Source organism: Equus asinus, chromosome 5, assembly GCF_041296235.1.
Source record: "Equus asinus isolate D_3611 breed Donkey chromosome 5, EquAss-T2T_v2, whole genome shotgun sequence".
NCBI lineage: Eukaryota > Metazoa > Chordata > Mammalia > Perissodactyla > Equidae > Equus > Equus asinus.
Window position 1 is genome coordinate 82,491,996 of NC_091794.1, and position 16,720 is coordinate 82,508,715.

General features: G+C 57.5%; 1 protein-coding gene across 2 annotated transcripts in view; it reads right to left on the reverse strand.

Annotated features, from left to right (window-relative positions):
• Window positions 1-16,720, reverse strand: part of KCNQ4 (potassium voltage-gated channel subfamily Q member 4) — a 53,085-nt gene that overhangs the window by 17,055 nt on the left and 19,310 nt on the right. For both annotated transcript variants that reach the window (XM_070510203.1, XM_070510202.1), the window contains exons 2-8: window positions 7,350-7,440; window positions 6,584-6,710; window positions 6,187-6,362; window positions 5,356-5,481; window positions 4,839-4,949; window positions 4,540-4,635; window positions 1,569-1,657 (exon numbers count right to left, since the gene is read on the reverse strand). In XM_070510203.1, the coding sequence (XP_070366304.1) occupies window positions 1,569-1,657; window positions 4,540-4,635; window positions 4,839-4,949; window positions 5,356-5,481; window positions 6,187-6,362; window positions 6,584-6,710; window positions 7,350-7,440 (816 nt within the window). The remainder of the gene's footprint in view (window positions 1-1,568; window positions 1,658-4,539; window positions 4,636-4,838; window positions 4,950-5,355; window positions 5,482-6,186; window positions 6,363-6,583; window positions 6,711-7,349; window positions 7,441-16,720) is intronic.

Sequence of the window (16,720 nt, forward strand, 5' to 3'; positions counted from 1 at the left end):
GGTGGGAGTGGGAGAGACTAGCATTCCTCCTTCCCTTTCTGATTTCTGAGGACTTCCTGGGAAATCCTCAGGGACGCCAAGTATCGCTGTGCAGTCTGGGCTCCACTTGAGGGCACCCCCACAAGGTGGCAAGTGGCAACTCCAACCCAGCTTCCTCTGCTCCTCACGCTGAGTGCCTGGGTGCGGAGCTGTGCCCACCTGGAGGCCAGCAGCAGCCCTGGAGTCCTCACCCCCCCGGATCTGAGGGGGGAAACTGAGGCTGAGGAGGGAGCCTTGCTAGGGTGGCTAGCCCAGCTTTCTGCCCTGCAGCACTGGGTTCTTGCCAACTAGATCTGGGGCTCAGCTTCTTCGAAACTCTCCAGGCCACTTCCTGTTTCCAGAACCCAAGGAGGATACCTCCTCTCTCTGCCTTCTCAGCACACAGATGAGGAAACGGAGGTCCAGGGAGCAGGAAGCCCAGCGGACCCAGCATCTCCACACCAGGCTGTGTCCCTCTTACCAGAGGACCCAAGACCACCCACCCCCAAGTCTTCCCTCACCTCCCACACATCATATTTCTAACAAACCAGCCCCTGCCCCACTCCACAAGGCCTGGCCTTGAGTCCTTAGGGCTGCTCCTGCAAAGGGCGCCTTGTTCTGATCTAACCAGTTTCTCTGTCTGTGAGGGGGGTGCCTGCCTCTGCCAGGTGGAGAGATGGGGGGAACGGTGCACTTCTGGGAGCCCTTCTTCCCAGCCCCTTCTCTCCCACTCCTCCCCTGGGGAGCCCCTGGGGCTGGGAGGGGGCAGGGAGGGGGGCAGCCAGGTGCAGGGGAGAGCGGGCTCACCCAACAGCTGCTCTCGGAGAACTAATGAGGCAAAAACAGGCTCCCGCAGAAGCACTGAGCACAGCAGCCTGGCCCGGCCGTGCACTCGGCGCCCGCCTGCCCGCAGACTGAGCCGAGCTCCATGGTCTTCATTCCTGCCCCAGGGCCTGGCCAGGCACCTGGCCGCAAGAACCTTGGTGATGCTATTAATAATCCCCTGCGTGGAGCCACCCCCTGTGTGGTCTTACCCCGGCCTGGGCTAGGGGGGGCGAACCCACTTCTGGGCGCTAAGGCTGCTGCCTGGCACAGTAAAAGCAGGTCCATATTCATGCACAGGGGTGCTCTGAGAGCCCTCGAACCCAACTCTGGCACAGCCATTCTGGCCCATCCCACACTTTCTCTAGCCAGCTGCAACATGCCAGGCTGGCAGACTAACACTGCCCCCAACTTACACGGAGGGGAGAAGAGCTGGCTGGGCCACTGCCCAGAGTGGCATCAACTTTAGGTGAGCATGTGACTGCCAGCACTCCGGGACCCAGGGCTCACCCCGCGCCCTGTGTCCAGTGTGCACCACCTTCCCTGGGCAGAGCAAAGTGGGAGAGAGTACACTCCAGCCTCTGGGTTACACAGGATCTGCAGAGCCAGCCTCACATGCTCCCCTGGGAGCCCTCACCCCTTTCCCATCCTCCAGGGCGGAGTCCCAGTCACTTGTCCTCAAGGGCATTGCTGTCAGCCCCTGCCCTTCCCCCTGCAGTGGGGCCTACCTGAAGGATGGGAGGATGCTGTCATAGTAGTACCAGGTGGCCGTCAGGTAGGCCCGGCTCGTGTCGGTGGAGTAGAGGCGCCACGCAGCCTGGCGGTATGGGGGAAGGAAGCGGGGTACAAAGCATCAGTGAGGCCTCTCAGCCCCCCACCAGCCCTCCGCCCCTGAACGGACCCAGGCCTTGGGCGAGCCGAAGGGAACCCGGAGGCAGAGGCCAGTTCCAATTCCACGGCCACTGGCAGGGTCAGCCAAAGAAACGGAGGCCTAGAGAGAAATGACTTTCCCAAGGTGACAAACAGATCCGCTTTGGAGCCAGGGGCCTAAGAGTGCAGGAGTTAAGAGCTGGGGTGTTGTCTTGGGGCAGACGTGGGTTTCCAGTGCCACCTTTGCCCCTTATTCATGTGGACAAACAAAGTGAGGCTGCGGAGCCTCAGTTTCCTCATCTGTAAAATGGACATAATCCTACTTACATAAGAGGGTGTGGTGAGGATTAAATGGGCAAATGTCTATCAAATGCCAAGGGCAGTGCCTGGCACATAGTAGGTATTCATGCCGAGGTCTCCTGTTAAGTACCCCTGTTATCTCCCCTACCATGGCTGAGAAATAGCAACTCATGTGCATTTGGCTAATGTCTTTCTCTCCTCCTAGACTATAAGCTGTGTCTTGGTCACTGCTGTATCCTCTGGCACATGGTAGGTGTTCTGCAAATGTACGGGGAATGAATACTGACTGAGTGAATTATTATTACTAATAATAACTCACCCCATCTTTCCTAGCTGCCTGTCACTGCCCATGGCATTGAGGAGGAGAAGAGAAGAACATCACCTACCAACCCCTCAGCATCCAGGGACTTGCACGGTTTCCTCTGCAGCAAGAGGGATGCAGGTCAGACAAGAGGAAGGACTGTCCCACCCCCTCTAGATAAGGAGAAGAGCCAGGGAGGGACTGTGAGTGGGGCAATCGGTGAGGGCAGGGAGGCAGGGAAGCTGCAAGGCAGGACAAAGCAGAACTGGGCTCTGGATGCCCTCCTTCTTTGGGTGCTTCCTGTCTTTTAGGGACTGCCCAGGGCTGACCTCACTGGCCAGGCACCCTCCCAGGACAGGCATATTTTTACTTCCTGCTTGCCTAGGCCCCTGGCTTGGGCTGGAGAGCAGCTGCCAGAGCTGTCTCATTAATTATGGGCACCACAATACCAGCTGTCTCTCGGCATGGACTGTGCCAGCCGCCTGCCCCTACAATGCCCCTTGGAAGGCCAGCTCCCAGGGGACAGTGGCCATTGTGCCCCAGGGGATACTGAGAGGGAAAGGCTGGGCTGGTGGCTGGAGATAGCAGGAATGGGGAGGGGGGTCCCACCCTGGGGAGGAGAGATAAGGGCAGCCAGTCAAACTTGGGCTCGGGGGCTGTGCCAGTATTGCCTGAACTCTTTCCTGCAGGGGTTTCTCTTGCATACGCCCCGACTGGAGAGACGCCAAGGAGGAGTCTCAAAACCTCAGAGCCCTTGCCTCAGGCCACGCCCAGTCAGACGCCTCAGCAGGGACGGGAAACTGAGACCACACGCTCCTGGTTTTCCCCACTCCTCTGGCCGTTCCTTCTCTGTCTCCTCGGGCCCGTTTAACTCTGCCCGCCCAGCCACGGAATGTTGAGGTTCCTGAAGACCCAGCTCTGGACCGTCCTCCCTTCTCCTTCTTTCCTCTCCCCACCCGGCAAGCTCAGCCTTGCCCTGGGCTCCATTACAGTCTCCAGGCAATGGCCCCGGACCAGCTCCGCCCAGCACATTCCCCTTTTCAGCCGCAGACCTGCACAGCCAGCTGCCTCCTCAACATGGGCCACTCGGGGTCTCAGACTCACATGCTCCACAAACTCAGATTCTTCATGCTCCAAATCTGGTCTCCCTCCAGTGAGCAGGGCCATCAACCATCCGGTTGGGCAAGCCAGAAACCTGGAAATCACCCCACCGCCTCCCTCTCCCTCACTCCTCACGTCATCAATCTCACCTCCTAAATATGCAGAATCTGCCCGTCTCTTTTCATCTCATCTGTTGCTACCCTAGTCCAAGCCACCCAGCACCCCGCCTCTCCCAGACTGTTGCCAGAGCCTCTTATCTGGTCTCCCTGACACATCTGGGTTACCCTCCAGTCTATTCCCCACTTTTCAAAACACAAACCTGATCATGTCACCCATTCCCCTTGCTTCAGACCTGTCAGTGGTTCTTCATTGCTCTTAGGAAAATGTTAAACTCCTCTCTGTGACCCCAGGTCTGGGCCTGGCCCACCTATCTACTATACATTCCCCCTTGAGATTTCTGCCAGCCTCCCTAGCCTCCTTCCAGTTCATCAAACACACCACAGGGCCTTTGCACATGCTGTTCCCTTACCTTGAATTCTCCCCACTTCACCTCTTCATCTAGTTAACTCTACCCATCCTCCAGCTCTCAGCTCAAGTGTCACTTTCCCAGAGTAGTCATCCCTGAGTTCCCCTTCAAGGTCAGATCAAGCCAGGTACCCTGTTAAATGCTCTTGAGAGAACCATTTCTTTCTTTCAAGGCGTTTATCTCTGTCTGTAGTTACGACATTCATTTGGGTGAGTGTTTGTGGAATGAATTAAGGTGTTGGGAGTGTGGCAGGCTTCCTGATAACTGCACAGCTGACGGACGGCAGGACTGGGTCTCCACCCACCAGGGGCCTATGGCTTCTTGTCCAGTCTCCACTCCACTTCAGGCCGTGTAGAGCTGGGGCCAGAGTTGGACACTGGGGCCGCTCTGGCCAGCCCTAAACTGGGCCTTTGGTGCAGGACAAAGTTTCTGACCATCTCAGTCAGCATCCCAGCTCTGTCCCTGACTTGGCACGTGACCCCAAAAAAGTCACATCTCTCTGAGCTTCAAATGGAGTCATAGCTGTGAAGCTGGGACACACGGGTCAGCATACAGAGCTGACACACCCGTTCAGTTCAGGGACTTCCGGGGCGCCTTGTACCTGGATGAGGTTGGCCGCTGGCATCCTCCGCTTCTCGAAGTGCTTCTGCCGGTGCTGCTCTTGCACCTTCAGGGCAAAGCCGGAGCCAAGGATGCCCTAGGGGGACAGGCCTGGTTGGGGAAATGTGGTGGTGGGGACAACAAAAGGCAGCAAAGGAGCCCCCATCCCTGCACATCTGAGGTGCGCGCCCCCCCCCCCCCCACCGCCGCCCTGCAAATGCAGGACAGGAGCTTAAGACAGCTCTGCCCCCAGCCCCCCTCTCCCCCAGGCCGGGCGATCCTAAGTGGAGCGGGACTCACGGCAGGCAAGGCAAAGAAGGAGATGCCTAGTAAGGCGAAGCCGGCAGCCAAGACCCTGCCCAGCCATGTGTGGGGCGTCTTGTCACCATAGCCGATGGTCGTCAGTGTAATCTGGGGACACAAACCAGTTACCCGCAGGGCCGGTTACGGGGGCCACCCACAGGGGCTTGCTGGGGGCACAGGCAGGTGGGAGCCTGATCATGAGAGCAGGGGCCTCAGTGGTTGCCCACAGAGACTGGTCACAAGGACTTGTCACAGGAGACAAGTTAGGGGCATAGATGGATTCCCCTCTTCCCCGTGTTGGTCAGGAGGAAGGGGTACAGGCCACAAGGGCTTGAGGTGGGGAACTAGACGAGGACTCAAGCGGATCCACTGGGGCAGGGTGGGGCTGTCACAGGGGGTGCCAGCCCTAGCGGAGAAGACAGGGACAGGCCCGCTCAATCCTGAGTCGGGGTCACGATGGTCAGCCCGGGAGGATCCCAGGGAGAAGGGCGGCTCTGCACAGACCCTCACGCACCGTCCCCCACCAGAGCGAGTCGGCGTAGGAGGAGAAGTCGGAGTTGGCGTCCTTCTCGGCCAGATAGACCAGGAAGGAGGCGAAGATGAGCACCAGGAACCCGATGTACCAGGCGGTGATCAGCTCCTGCGGGCAGCAACGGGGGAGACCACGGGGAGGGCTGAGGCGGAGGGGCGTGAGGAAGCCGGGATGCTGCGCCCACCCGGGAGAGGCGGCGAGGTGGGGGCCTCCCAGAATAGCCTGTGGGGCGTGTTCTCGGAGGGGATAAAAGTACCCCATCGCTCGGAGTTCCCCGGCGGCGGCGCGGCCCGCCTTTCTGTCTCAGCGCCTCCCTTCAAGGAGACCCTGCCCGCCTTCACGAAGCGGCCAGGCCCTCCTACAACCGCAGGGTCCGCCCCAGCCCCGCCCTTGGCCTTCCAGGTCCGCGCTGAGGGTCCACCCCAGCCCACCTTGCCCCGCCCCCTAAGCCCCACTTGCAGGCCTCGATCCCGCCCTACATCTAGTCCCCCAGCGCCCCCTCACTCTGCTGTGAGCGTGGATACCCGAACCCGGGACTTGCCAAGGGAGACTCTCAAGGTTTACCCCTGAGACCCTGCCTCCTGGCTTGTCCTGATTCCCAGGCCTCGCCCCCGCCCAGCTTCGGCCCCGACCTGGCCCCGCCCCTTAAGCCCCGCCTCCTGCCCTGGTCTTGAGTCCCCCGCAGGTCCCGCCCCTGCCCCAGAGACAGCCCTCTCTGGCCTCGCCCCCGCTGAGTCCCTAGTCTTCCCCACCCCTGGCTCCGCCCGGGCCCTGCGCTCCGTCCCGGCCCGAGGCGCCCCCGCCCGGCCGCACCTTGCTGTGCGCGTAGACCACCGAGCCGAGCAGCTTCCAGGTGCCGCCGCGCCGGTCCATGCGCACCATGCGCAGGATCTGCAGGAAGCGCATGCTGCGCAACGCGGACGTGGCAAAGATGTTGCCCTGCGTGCCCGCGGCGATGACGGCCACCGAGGCCACGAACACGATGAAGTCTGCAGGGGCGGGGGTGGCGAGGTCACGGCCGGCGCCGGGGAGTCAGCCCACCCCGCGTCGGGACCCGAGGTCGGGGATTCCTGGGACCGTGGGGGGACGGACCCCAGGAGGGTCCGTTGAGTCTGCGAAGGCAGCCGAGGGCTGGGTCAGGGGTGGGTACAGGTGTCAACCCTGGGGCTTGGGGTCAAGAGTCGGGTGCGGGCAGGGCATGCCTTCTTACCGATGACACAGAAGGGTTTTCTGGCAAAGCGGAGGCGGCCCTGCCATCCTCGGTAGCGGCAGCAGCATCCAGCGGACCAGACCCGGATGATGTACTCCAGGCCAAACACCACGATCATCACGAACTCCTGTGGGGCAGCGGCCTGAGTGCTGGTCCTCCTCTCCAGGACCAGGGCCCAGGGCCCACAGCACAGGCCCAGCCCTGAGGCCCGGGCTTAGGGTTGCTCGGATTTCCTCAGAGCTCCTCTCCTGGAGGTTCTTACACCTCCATGGATCTAAGGAGGATTCCAGAAGGAAGGTGGCCCCTTCCGTGTCTTCCAAAGAGACTGAACACTCAAGTCTGTCGTCCCCTTCCTGTCCCCATGAGCTGTCTGGGTTTTTCTCCTCACCCCGCCCTCCCCATTCCAGCCACCCCAGACTCTGGAAGCCAGACTGAGTCACATCAAGGGTGGCTGTCCGTCAGCTGTCCCCCTCCGAGGTGTGTCTGTTTAAGGAATAAAACCAACCCATCACACTAGGGCTGGAGTTAGCGGGTTTTGTCCTGAGAAGGAGTGGGGCCTACTCGCCTCTTCTCTGGGCCCACCATAAGCCCTGACATAGAGGCAGGAGGTCCCCCCAATGCCTGCCAAAAAGCAGGGGATGAAGCCCAGAGAGGGACAGCCACCAGCTCAAGGAACACAGCACAGCAAGTGGCTCTCTGAGCCATGGTTTGAGAAGCCTCTCTGCACACTACATAGCCTCCCTCAGCCGGGGACTCCAGCACTCACCAAGATGAGGAGACACTCGTTGGCAAGTTCCTGGTGCTCCTGAATAGTGGACAGCACGGACAGCACCAGGCAGCTGAAGACCAGCAAAAATCTGCAACAGCAGCACAAAGGAGAGGGTTAGACTGCTGGATGGACAGGACAGCCGAGGAGCCTTTGACAGGAGGCTACAGAGTCGGAGGAGGAGGGAAGCATTATTTGGGAAGAATTATCTGGAAAGCAGAATCAGAATGAGAGTTGACTGGAGTTGTGGCTCTGTGCTGTACACCAAAGAGAGAGGCCCCCAAGCTCTGGGCTGCTGAGCTCACAGACACCTTTCAACCCTCTCCGTTGCCCTTGATGGAGGCTGCAGCTCAGAGAGGGGGTCACGCAGCTGTGAGAGGCAGGACTGTCTGGGCTGGCAGCGGGGACAAGCCAGCTCAGGTTCCTTCAGGCAGGAAATGCCTCCAGGCTCAGCCACTCATAAGTGGTGGCCCTAGCCCCTGGCTGGGTGTTGAGGTTGTCTTGAGAGACGTGCCCCAGAGGTCAGGCAGGGGGCAGGGGAGGTCAGCGGCTGAGGGAGGGAGCCCCCTTCTCTATGAACTCCCAGGTGGCAGGCGTGTGGCTTCATCTGCAAATGGGGGTAACTGCCTCTGCCTTTGTGAGCTCCTATGGAATTAAATAATGAGCAGCTATGGAAGGAAGGGGGGGAAGGTCGGGGACAGGGAGGGAAGGATGCAGAGGGAGAGAGGGTGGAGGGAGGGGGATGAGGCAGCGTGAAGCCATGCCATCGAGGCCTGGGACTCCCCTGAGGACAGTGGGAAGCCACTGAGTGGCCCAGCACCAGATGTTTAGAAATGGAAGGAACTTTAGAACCCAACTCATGCAACACTTCCCTCACCCTCAACTGCGCTCACGGGGAAACTGAGACCCAGAAAGAGAGAGGCATTGGCCCAAGGTCATCCACTCTGTCCAAGACAGAGATGAGATTAGAGCCGGGGTTTCTGAAGTTCTCAGGGGATGGGAAGAAAGGAAAGGGCGTGAGTTGAGAAGCTGGTGGCCTCGGGAGTATGTGAATACGTGAGGGAGGACAGAACAAGAGGCGCAGGCTGCAGATGCAGCAAAGGGAAAGAGGCTGGACTCCCGGAAGTGCTCCTCTTTGGGACGGGGGTGTGCTGGACATGTACGTGTCCTGGAAGAGACTCCCCGGGAAACGGGCTTCTCTGGAAATGCATCCCTTGTGCGCTGACCCACGGCCTTCCACAGATGTTCCCCGTCTCCCCACCCGGGACCACTGACACTGCCTTCTGCCTAAAACACCTCGCTGGCCCCTGAGACTGCGCACCCTTCCCTCTCACAGATGCTCCCAGCTCTGGGGAGCCTGCTGGGATGCCCCCCCATCCCCCTGCTCCCCCTTCAGAGCTCCCCTCCCAAGGCTTGCCTCCCTGTATGTGTCCCAAGTCACTTTCTACATGGCTTTTTTTTTTTTTTTTTGCGATGCTCTCCACGAGCGGTGTATTTGTTACAACAATGAACATAGATTGACACATCATTATCCCCCAGAGGCCACAGTTTCTATTAGGGTTCACTCTTGATATTGTACATTCTATGGGTTTGGACAAATGTATCAGGTCATGTATCCACCATTATGGTATCATACAGAGTAGTTTCATCTACATGGCTTTTTTTCTGTTCATGTTGGCAGGGGCATGGGCTTGGAGTCAGAGACACCTGGGTTTGAATCCTGGTCCTGCTGTGTGTGCGTGGCCCTGGGAAAGTCACCTACCTTCTCTGAGCCAGCCTCCTCATCTGTAAAATGGGGGCTGACGGGAGGGAAGACACGGAAAGGGCAGGTTCCACCCTGGCCTGCTTACACCGCCTTGGCCAGGGGCTCCCAGCCTTCCTGGAGGGCAGGTTTAGGGCTGCATCCCAGCACAGGCCCCCCGGTGGAGGAGGTAGGTGGCAGACGTGGGTACAGAGTTTTGAATGAATGCGTGAGGAGGAGGCCTCCTTGGCCAGGTCCAGCAAGAGCTGAATCAGCAAAGACCTAAGGCAGGGGAGAGGTGGGGAGAGCACCAGCTCCTTGTGTTCAATAATTAACCACAGAAAACGCAGCAGCCACGTCCACGGAGAGGGACTGCGGCTGACACATGGCTCAGGGGCAGAAGTGTCCTCCCCGAGGCCATCTCATCCAGCCCCGTCCTCTGGGAAGGGCTGCAGGCCAATCTTGATTGGCTCTACCTTCAGAATATATCCGTGGACACACCACGGCTCACCACCCTGACTAAGCCGCCACCGTCTCACCCCTGATGGGTCTCCCTGCTGTAAGCCCCTCTCTTCAGAGCCGCTGGGCCGATCTTCCTACAATGCAGAGCTGGAAACCATCACTCTGTTCACAACTCCCCATGACTCTTAGAGAGCGAAAGTCAAATGCCTCACCGTGTCGTGTCCAGCACAGCCCTGCGAGATCTGGGTCCCACCCTCACCTCTTGAACTTGATGATCTCCCCTCTCACACCTCCCCTCCATCACCATGCTCTAGCCATTCTGACCTCCTTGCCATTCCTGGAGCACACCAAACGTATGTCCCAGCTTGCACTTGCTTTGCTGTTTCCTCTGCTTGTTTATTGCTCCCTTGCTCATCCAGGTCTCTGTTCAAACATCACTTCCTTGGAGAGGACTTCCCCAACCACCCCCTCTCCAAAATAATGGCCTATCTCCCCTTTCTCTCTCCTTATCTTGCTTATTTATTTATTTTTTCATAGCATCTTTGAAAGACTGAGGAAATGAACAGCAGGAATTCACATTAAACAGACATCAAAACACCACGTCGCAGAAGCCCACAGTTTGTACCCACTGAGGAGGATCTCAAAGCTCTAAGCACATCCATCCATGACTCGTCAGGCTCCCCAGCATCCTCCCTGAGAAGGGAGAAGGCAGGTCTCTGATCTCGACAGCTCCATTTGGTGGACGCTGTTGAAAAAGCCCCTCCCACTGCCTTCCTGCCCTGGCCGGGAGTCTCCTCACCTAGATGCTCAACACAGTCGAACAGATACACTTGGTCTGATGGAGAACATCTGGTGTCCCAGGCACTTGCATAATTATCTTTATCTTCCAGGTGAGGAATGGGGCCCAGGGAGGGACAGACCTGTCAAGATCACACAGTGAATCAGTGGCAGAGCTGGGGCTAGAACCACAGCTCCGGTAGACCCCCAAGCTGCCTTGGCCTTCCTGAGGGGTCCTCACACCCACTCTCGGGGCAGCAGGAAGGAGACCAATGTCTGGGCTTAGAGATGGAGAAGACAGGGCAAAGGAGCCCTGAGCTGGGGTCTGGTTGTGTCTGCCAGAACCAGAGTGTGACTTCATCCACGTAACAAGCAAGGACTGTCTGAGGATCATCTCTGGTCCCCTCTGGGGCCTCAGTTTCTCCATCTGTATAAGTATAGATGGTACACAGGAGCTGGCTGGCTTGGGCCCTCTAGAACCGCCCCAGCAGAGGGGCCAGACTGGCAGCTACCTTCTGGAGCATCTTTGCCCATCATGTCTGGCTGCAGGGTGGGGCCCATGTTCTCTTTTGCCCAGCCAAGGAGGCAGAGCGGGAGAAGGGGGTGCTGCCTGGTGGGCTCTGCTTGGCTGGGGCTTATTACGAGACTTATCACAACCCTCCCCATCCCCAGCCATTCTATGCTGTCCCCCTCATTCAGGAGGGCAGCAAGGAACATGTGAATGGTTTGCTTAGGACCGTGGTTCTCAAACTACAGCGGGTGCCAGAATCACCTGGAGGGCTTGTTAAAATACTGGTTTCTGGACCCCACTCCTAGGGCGTCTCATTCAGTAAGTATAAAGTAGAGCCTGAGAATCTGCATCTCTACAAAGTTCTCCGATGACACCAATCCTGCTCCTCCGGGGACCACACTTCAAGAATCACTGGCTTAGCTAGTAAGAATGGTTGTGGCTGACTCAATTATTAGCCAACTCAAGGCTTTTTAAACAAGTGCAATCACTGCCTTCTCCCCCCAACCCCACCTGCCCCACAGCCTTCCTCAAATCACTGCCCAGAAGCCGCCACGGGCAGGGGAGGTGAGGAAAGGCCTGCTGGGGAGCTGGGTCTCATGCCAACATCAGCTTCACCCCTGATTCGCTGGGTGACCCCATAACTGCTCTGCTGGCCAAGGGCTTTCTATTGGCCAGGCACTGTGCCCAGCCCTCTGCGTGCAGACAGTATTCTTAACCACTTCTCACAACAACCCAAGGCTGACCAATAAGGAAACGGAGACTCAGAAGGGTACACTGTGATGGCTGCACAACTCTGTGAATATCCTAAAAACCACTGAATTGTATACTTTAAAAGGAAGGATTTGATGGTAGGTGAATCATATCTCAACAAAGCTGTTATTTAAAAGAAAAAAAAGATAGAAAGAAAAGTATACTAGGTTGTCCAAAGTTATAATGCCAGGACCTGAACCCAAGTCCACCTGGACCACCAAGCCTCACTACCTCTCTGGGCGTTAGTTTCCCTGTCTGCACCATGAGGTGGGGGATGTCAGCCTTATGACTCTCCAGCAGTGATGTAGAAGGGACAGGGTCAACCATGAGCTCAGGTCCAGGTTCTCTGGGGATGTCCCTGGAGAGACAGACGCTGGGAGGCTGGAGAGATGGGGATATGGGAGGGAGGGGCCGCACAGCAGAAAAGAGGTTCTTGCCTAACCCCTCTGAGCCACATTCACTTAAGAAATGTTAATTACCATCTACATTCAGCCAGACTTATTATAAAGCCAGAAATGAATAATCCAGGCCCCCAAGAAATTAACAAGTGTAACAGCGGGTGACATAATGGATGAGGTGATGACAGTGTGCCTAAGGCGTTGGGGGGAGCCCCAAGATGGCTTTAGCAGAGCTAAAATGGAGGGATCCATGAAGATTTGTTGGAGGAGGTGACAAGGGCAGGGGTGGGGGTGCCCCAAGCAGAGGAGGCAAGATTTACAAAGCAACAGGGATGTGGGAGCCTGAAGTTCCCACTGTGGAGCCCACAGCGGCCAGTAGTTCTGGGTGGTGTGGGCCTAAAGTGACCAGGCAGTGGAGAAATCCCAGAGGGCCAGATCCGGGGACCTTGAGTGGCACCCTCAGGCATTATGAAGGTTTGTGAGTCCTAAAGGCGATGGGGAGCCATTGAGGAGTTTTAATAGAAGGAATGACATGATCTGATTTGTGTTTCAGGACCACCACTCAGGGGAAGTGTGGAGCGTGGAGAAGAGGAGGTAAGACTGACCAGGAAAGCCACAGAAAGCTCCCCAATAATTCAGATGAGAGATGCTGGTGGCAGCACTAAAGAGAAGTGGATAGCCTAGAGACAGTTTTAGGAGTTGGTGATTAATTGGAAATGGGGACAATGAAGGAGAATGACTCATATTTCTGGTCTGGACACTGGATGGATGGAAGTGCCGTGAGTGAACTGAGATGGGAGACCCCAGTGGAGGAGCAGGTGTGGGGTGATGAGTTCCATTTGGGACATGTTGAGAGAGCTGTGGGATCCTGTGCACAGAGTGGGTATGAAGACAGACCTGAGCCAGAAATGTGGATTTGGGGCACTGGGGGTAGAGGGGGTGACTGGAGGCCATGGGAGTGGCTGAGAAAGTCCAGAGAGCATGTGGCGAATTCAGAGCAGGACCTGATGGAACCCCAAATGCACAGAGGAAGGAGAGACCCTCCACCCAGAGGGGGAAGGGGCAGCCAGGGAGATGGGAGGGAACCCAGAAGAGAGAGGCGGCAGAGATGCCAAGCGAAGGAAGTGTTTCAGGAAGGAGGGAGCGGACGACAGTGTCAATTGCTGCCAAGAGGGCAAGCGAGATAAGGCCTGAAAAATGTCCACTGGATTTGGTGACAGCTTGGTCACTGGGCACCTTGGCAAGAGCAGCCACAGAGGGAGGGGAGGACCAGAGCAGGCCCAGATCCCAGACGGGGTGAGAAGGCAGAGGGGCGGAGAGGAAGTGGAGACAGTAAGAGTAGGTTTAACTATTTACAGAAGTTTGACTGGAAAGAGCAGAGGCCAAGCCTGGTAGCTGGAGAAGACTGGAGAGCACAGGGTATGGTCTGTTTGTTTTTTTTAAGATGAGAGAGCCAGAGTGGAACGAGCCAGGAGAGAGAGAGAAGTTGGAGCTGCAGGAGAGAGAGAGGGAGTGATCAATGGAATGAAGTCCCCAGGGCAGCTGGGAGGCTGGGATCCAGAGCAGCGGGGGGGGGGGGGGGGGGGGGGGGGGGGGGGGCTGGTGCTGAGCAGGAAGGACTCTGCCAGCTGCCATGGTGACAGGCAGGGACGGGGCGAGACCAAGTGGGAGGGGAGGTTGGGGCACAGGCGAGGCCAGAGAGCTCCCACTGGGGGCTGCAACTTCCTCTGTGAAGAGGAGGCCAGGTCCACTTCTCAGGGGTAGGGAGCAGAGTGGGTGGGGGTCTGAGAGATGGAGAAGGTTTGAAACAGCCCGTGTGGAGGATGGCCCTGGGAGGGGTCCCGGGAGAACACAGGACCATTACGCCCAATGGTGAGGATGGGAGGAAACATTCAGAACACCACAGGTGCTTCACATGTGCATCCTTGGTTTTGTTTGTTTTTAAGCCTTGATGATCCTGAGGGAGGAAGCAGCCCATGTGGGATCAGGGGACCCCGCCCACCACCCGCCAAAGACGCCAAAATAAATGCAGATCCAGGCCTTGCCCTTCCTTCCACCTGGGCCTTCATCCTTCCCTCCCTCTCTCCAGTGTCCCTCCTCCCAGACGGAGCCCTGCCAGTGTCCGCCGCCTGCCTGGCCACCAGCTGGCTCCCTCATTTCTGCATCCGGCCTGAGGAGTGTGTGACCCTTCCTCGCCCCCGCCCAGACCAGAACCTTGAAGGCAAGGTTCTGTCTTCCCTCAGCTGGGGGACCCTGGGGCCAGTCTGTCCCCATTCGGCCAAGGTTCCTGTAGGGCAGAGGCCATGACCCCCTCCCCCTTCCAGCCGAAAAGGGCTGCTTAAGCCCCAAACCAGAGCTGACACCAAAGAAGGGACTTCAGCTAGACCTGACAGGCACTTCCTGACAGGGGGGGTGCTGTGTGCTCCTCAGGGAGAGGGGCTCTTATTTTCTCTTGCAGGGGGATAAAGGGGAGGGCCAGTCAGCCAGGCCTCAGAGTGAGGCTCTTTCCAAGAATCCTCAGGGGCTGGGACAAGAAGTTTCCCCTGATCCAGCGATTCTAAATATGGCAAAGGGAGCAAAAGCACGTGACCCAGGGCCCCACACCAGGGCTGCTGCTGCCACGGCCGCTGCTTCCCTGGGCTAGAGGCCTGCACTGGGGCTCGGGGCTAGGGCTGAGGTCTCCACGGAGCCTCAGTTTCCCTCTGCACAACATGAAGGTGGGGGACAATGCAGTGATGGCTAAAGTCCCCTCAGCCTTATGACTCTCCACAGCGGGGTGGAAGGGAGAGGGCTAGCCCTCGGTTCAGCTCCAGATTCTTTGAGAATGTCCCTGGAGGGACAGCAGCTGCCAGAACATAGTACAAACTATGAAAAAAATGCCGCCTCTTGGAGGACCAATTAGAAAAGGCATTCCCTTTAGCCTGAAGAATTATAAAAAGTTGACCTGTCTAGATGGCCCCCTTAGAAACAGGCGCCCCTGGCTCCGGGCTAACCCACCCTGAGCACAGGCTGGATTTCATTTCCATCCTTTGCATTGCCCAGGGTGCACAAGGATGCAGGGCAGTCCTGGGGATGGCCCCGACAGCCACCGCAGCCCTGGAAGGGCCAACTCTATATGGTACCACATGGCTCCAGGCCCCTCTCCTGGCCGCCACTGATTCATCTAGAGCTGGACATTGACCCAAGAAAGCTTCCTCCATAGGTTGGGCTGAGCCAATCAGATTGTCTTTCTCAGGAATAGAACCAAGAACCGTAGAGGAAAGTGGGCAGAGGTGCAGACAGAAGTGGAGATGAGACTGCCGCTCCAGAATCTCATCTCCCTTTCTCTCCTCCACGAAGCCCACATGTGCTCCCTGCCATGAAGCCTCTACGAAATGCCCTTTCCTTGCAGTAGGGGTCCTCCACCTCCACATGCCAATTCTTCCCAAGCTAGTATGAAGAGTCTTGGGCCCCCTAGGACATGGAAGGCAGCATCTTCTGGACAGGGTGTTTAATGAGTCATAGCCTCATCCTCTCCCACTTGGACTGGCTCCACACCCTCCCACTCATTCTCGCTGCTTCCCTCTGCCATGCCAGCCAGACTACCTGGTGCACCAGGTAAGTAGGCTGAGCAACATGGCAACACGAGCCAAGGGTGGGAATGAGGAGAGAGCAGGGGCCATCCATCCACTCGGGTCCGGCCGGGCAGCGCTGACTCCTCAAATGAACGGTGCCTGGGTTCCCAAGCAGGAGGCCAGCGAAGTGAAAGCAAACTAAGAGTGGAATATAGGCAGCCCGGATTTTGGAAACTTAAGACCGCCAATGGAACCTTCCCTGGGTTCCACCTGAGCAGCTAGCTCCATGTGGATTCAGGTGACTCAGTTTTACATGCTAGGCTTGGCATAAGATTTATTTGAACAAAGAGTTTTGCTGCTTTTTTTTTTTACCTTCTTCTTCTCCCCAAAGCCCCCCAGTACGTAGTTGTATATTCTAGTTGTAGGTCCTTTTAGTTGTGGCATGTGGGACGCCACCTCAACGTGGCCTGATGAGTGCTGGGTCCCTGCCCAGGATCCAAACTGACAAAAGCCCAGGTCGCTGAAGCAGAGAGGGTGAACTTAACCACTCGGCCATGGGGCTGCCCCCTTGCCGCTTTTTCAAAAAGGGTGAACTCCACTGACTTGAGAGCTCAGGCTCAAGCCGCTTAGCATGGTTGCAAGGAAGGCCCTTACCCACCCTGCCAGCTCACTCTCCAGCACTCAGTGCCCAACCTGGCACTTGACACCCCCTTTTCATAGCTCTCTTCCCCCGTAACAGCAAGCAGGGATTTTTTTTCCCTCCCCACCTTCGTTCTTGCTGTGTCTGCCCCTCCTCCAGCCTAGCTGAGTCAGGAGGGAGCCCCCACCTTGTGCCTCCTTAATCCCCCATCCCCATCTCTATGCCTCCCCCTACAGACCAAGAGCTGGCTGAGAGTCCTGTCCTGTTCACCTTGAATGCCCTGTGCCCAACTCAGAATGGGTGCTGAGACATGGGACGACCAAGTACGGACCTCTGACTGACGCCACCCATCTCCCCAGGGTGCCGACACCGTACTGGCTCCTCCTGGCTCCACACTTCCATCCACACAGGGCACTCACTCGCACCCTCATCCATCCACGCATTCATTCAGTAAGTATTTCCTGAGTGGTCACCATGGGCCAGGCACAAAGACTGACAACGTCCCTGCCTTCACGGAGCTTACATCTTAGGTGGGGAG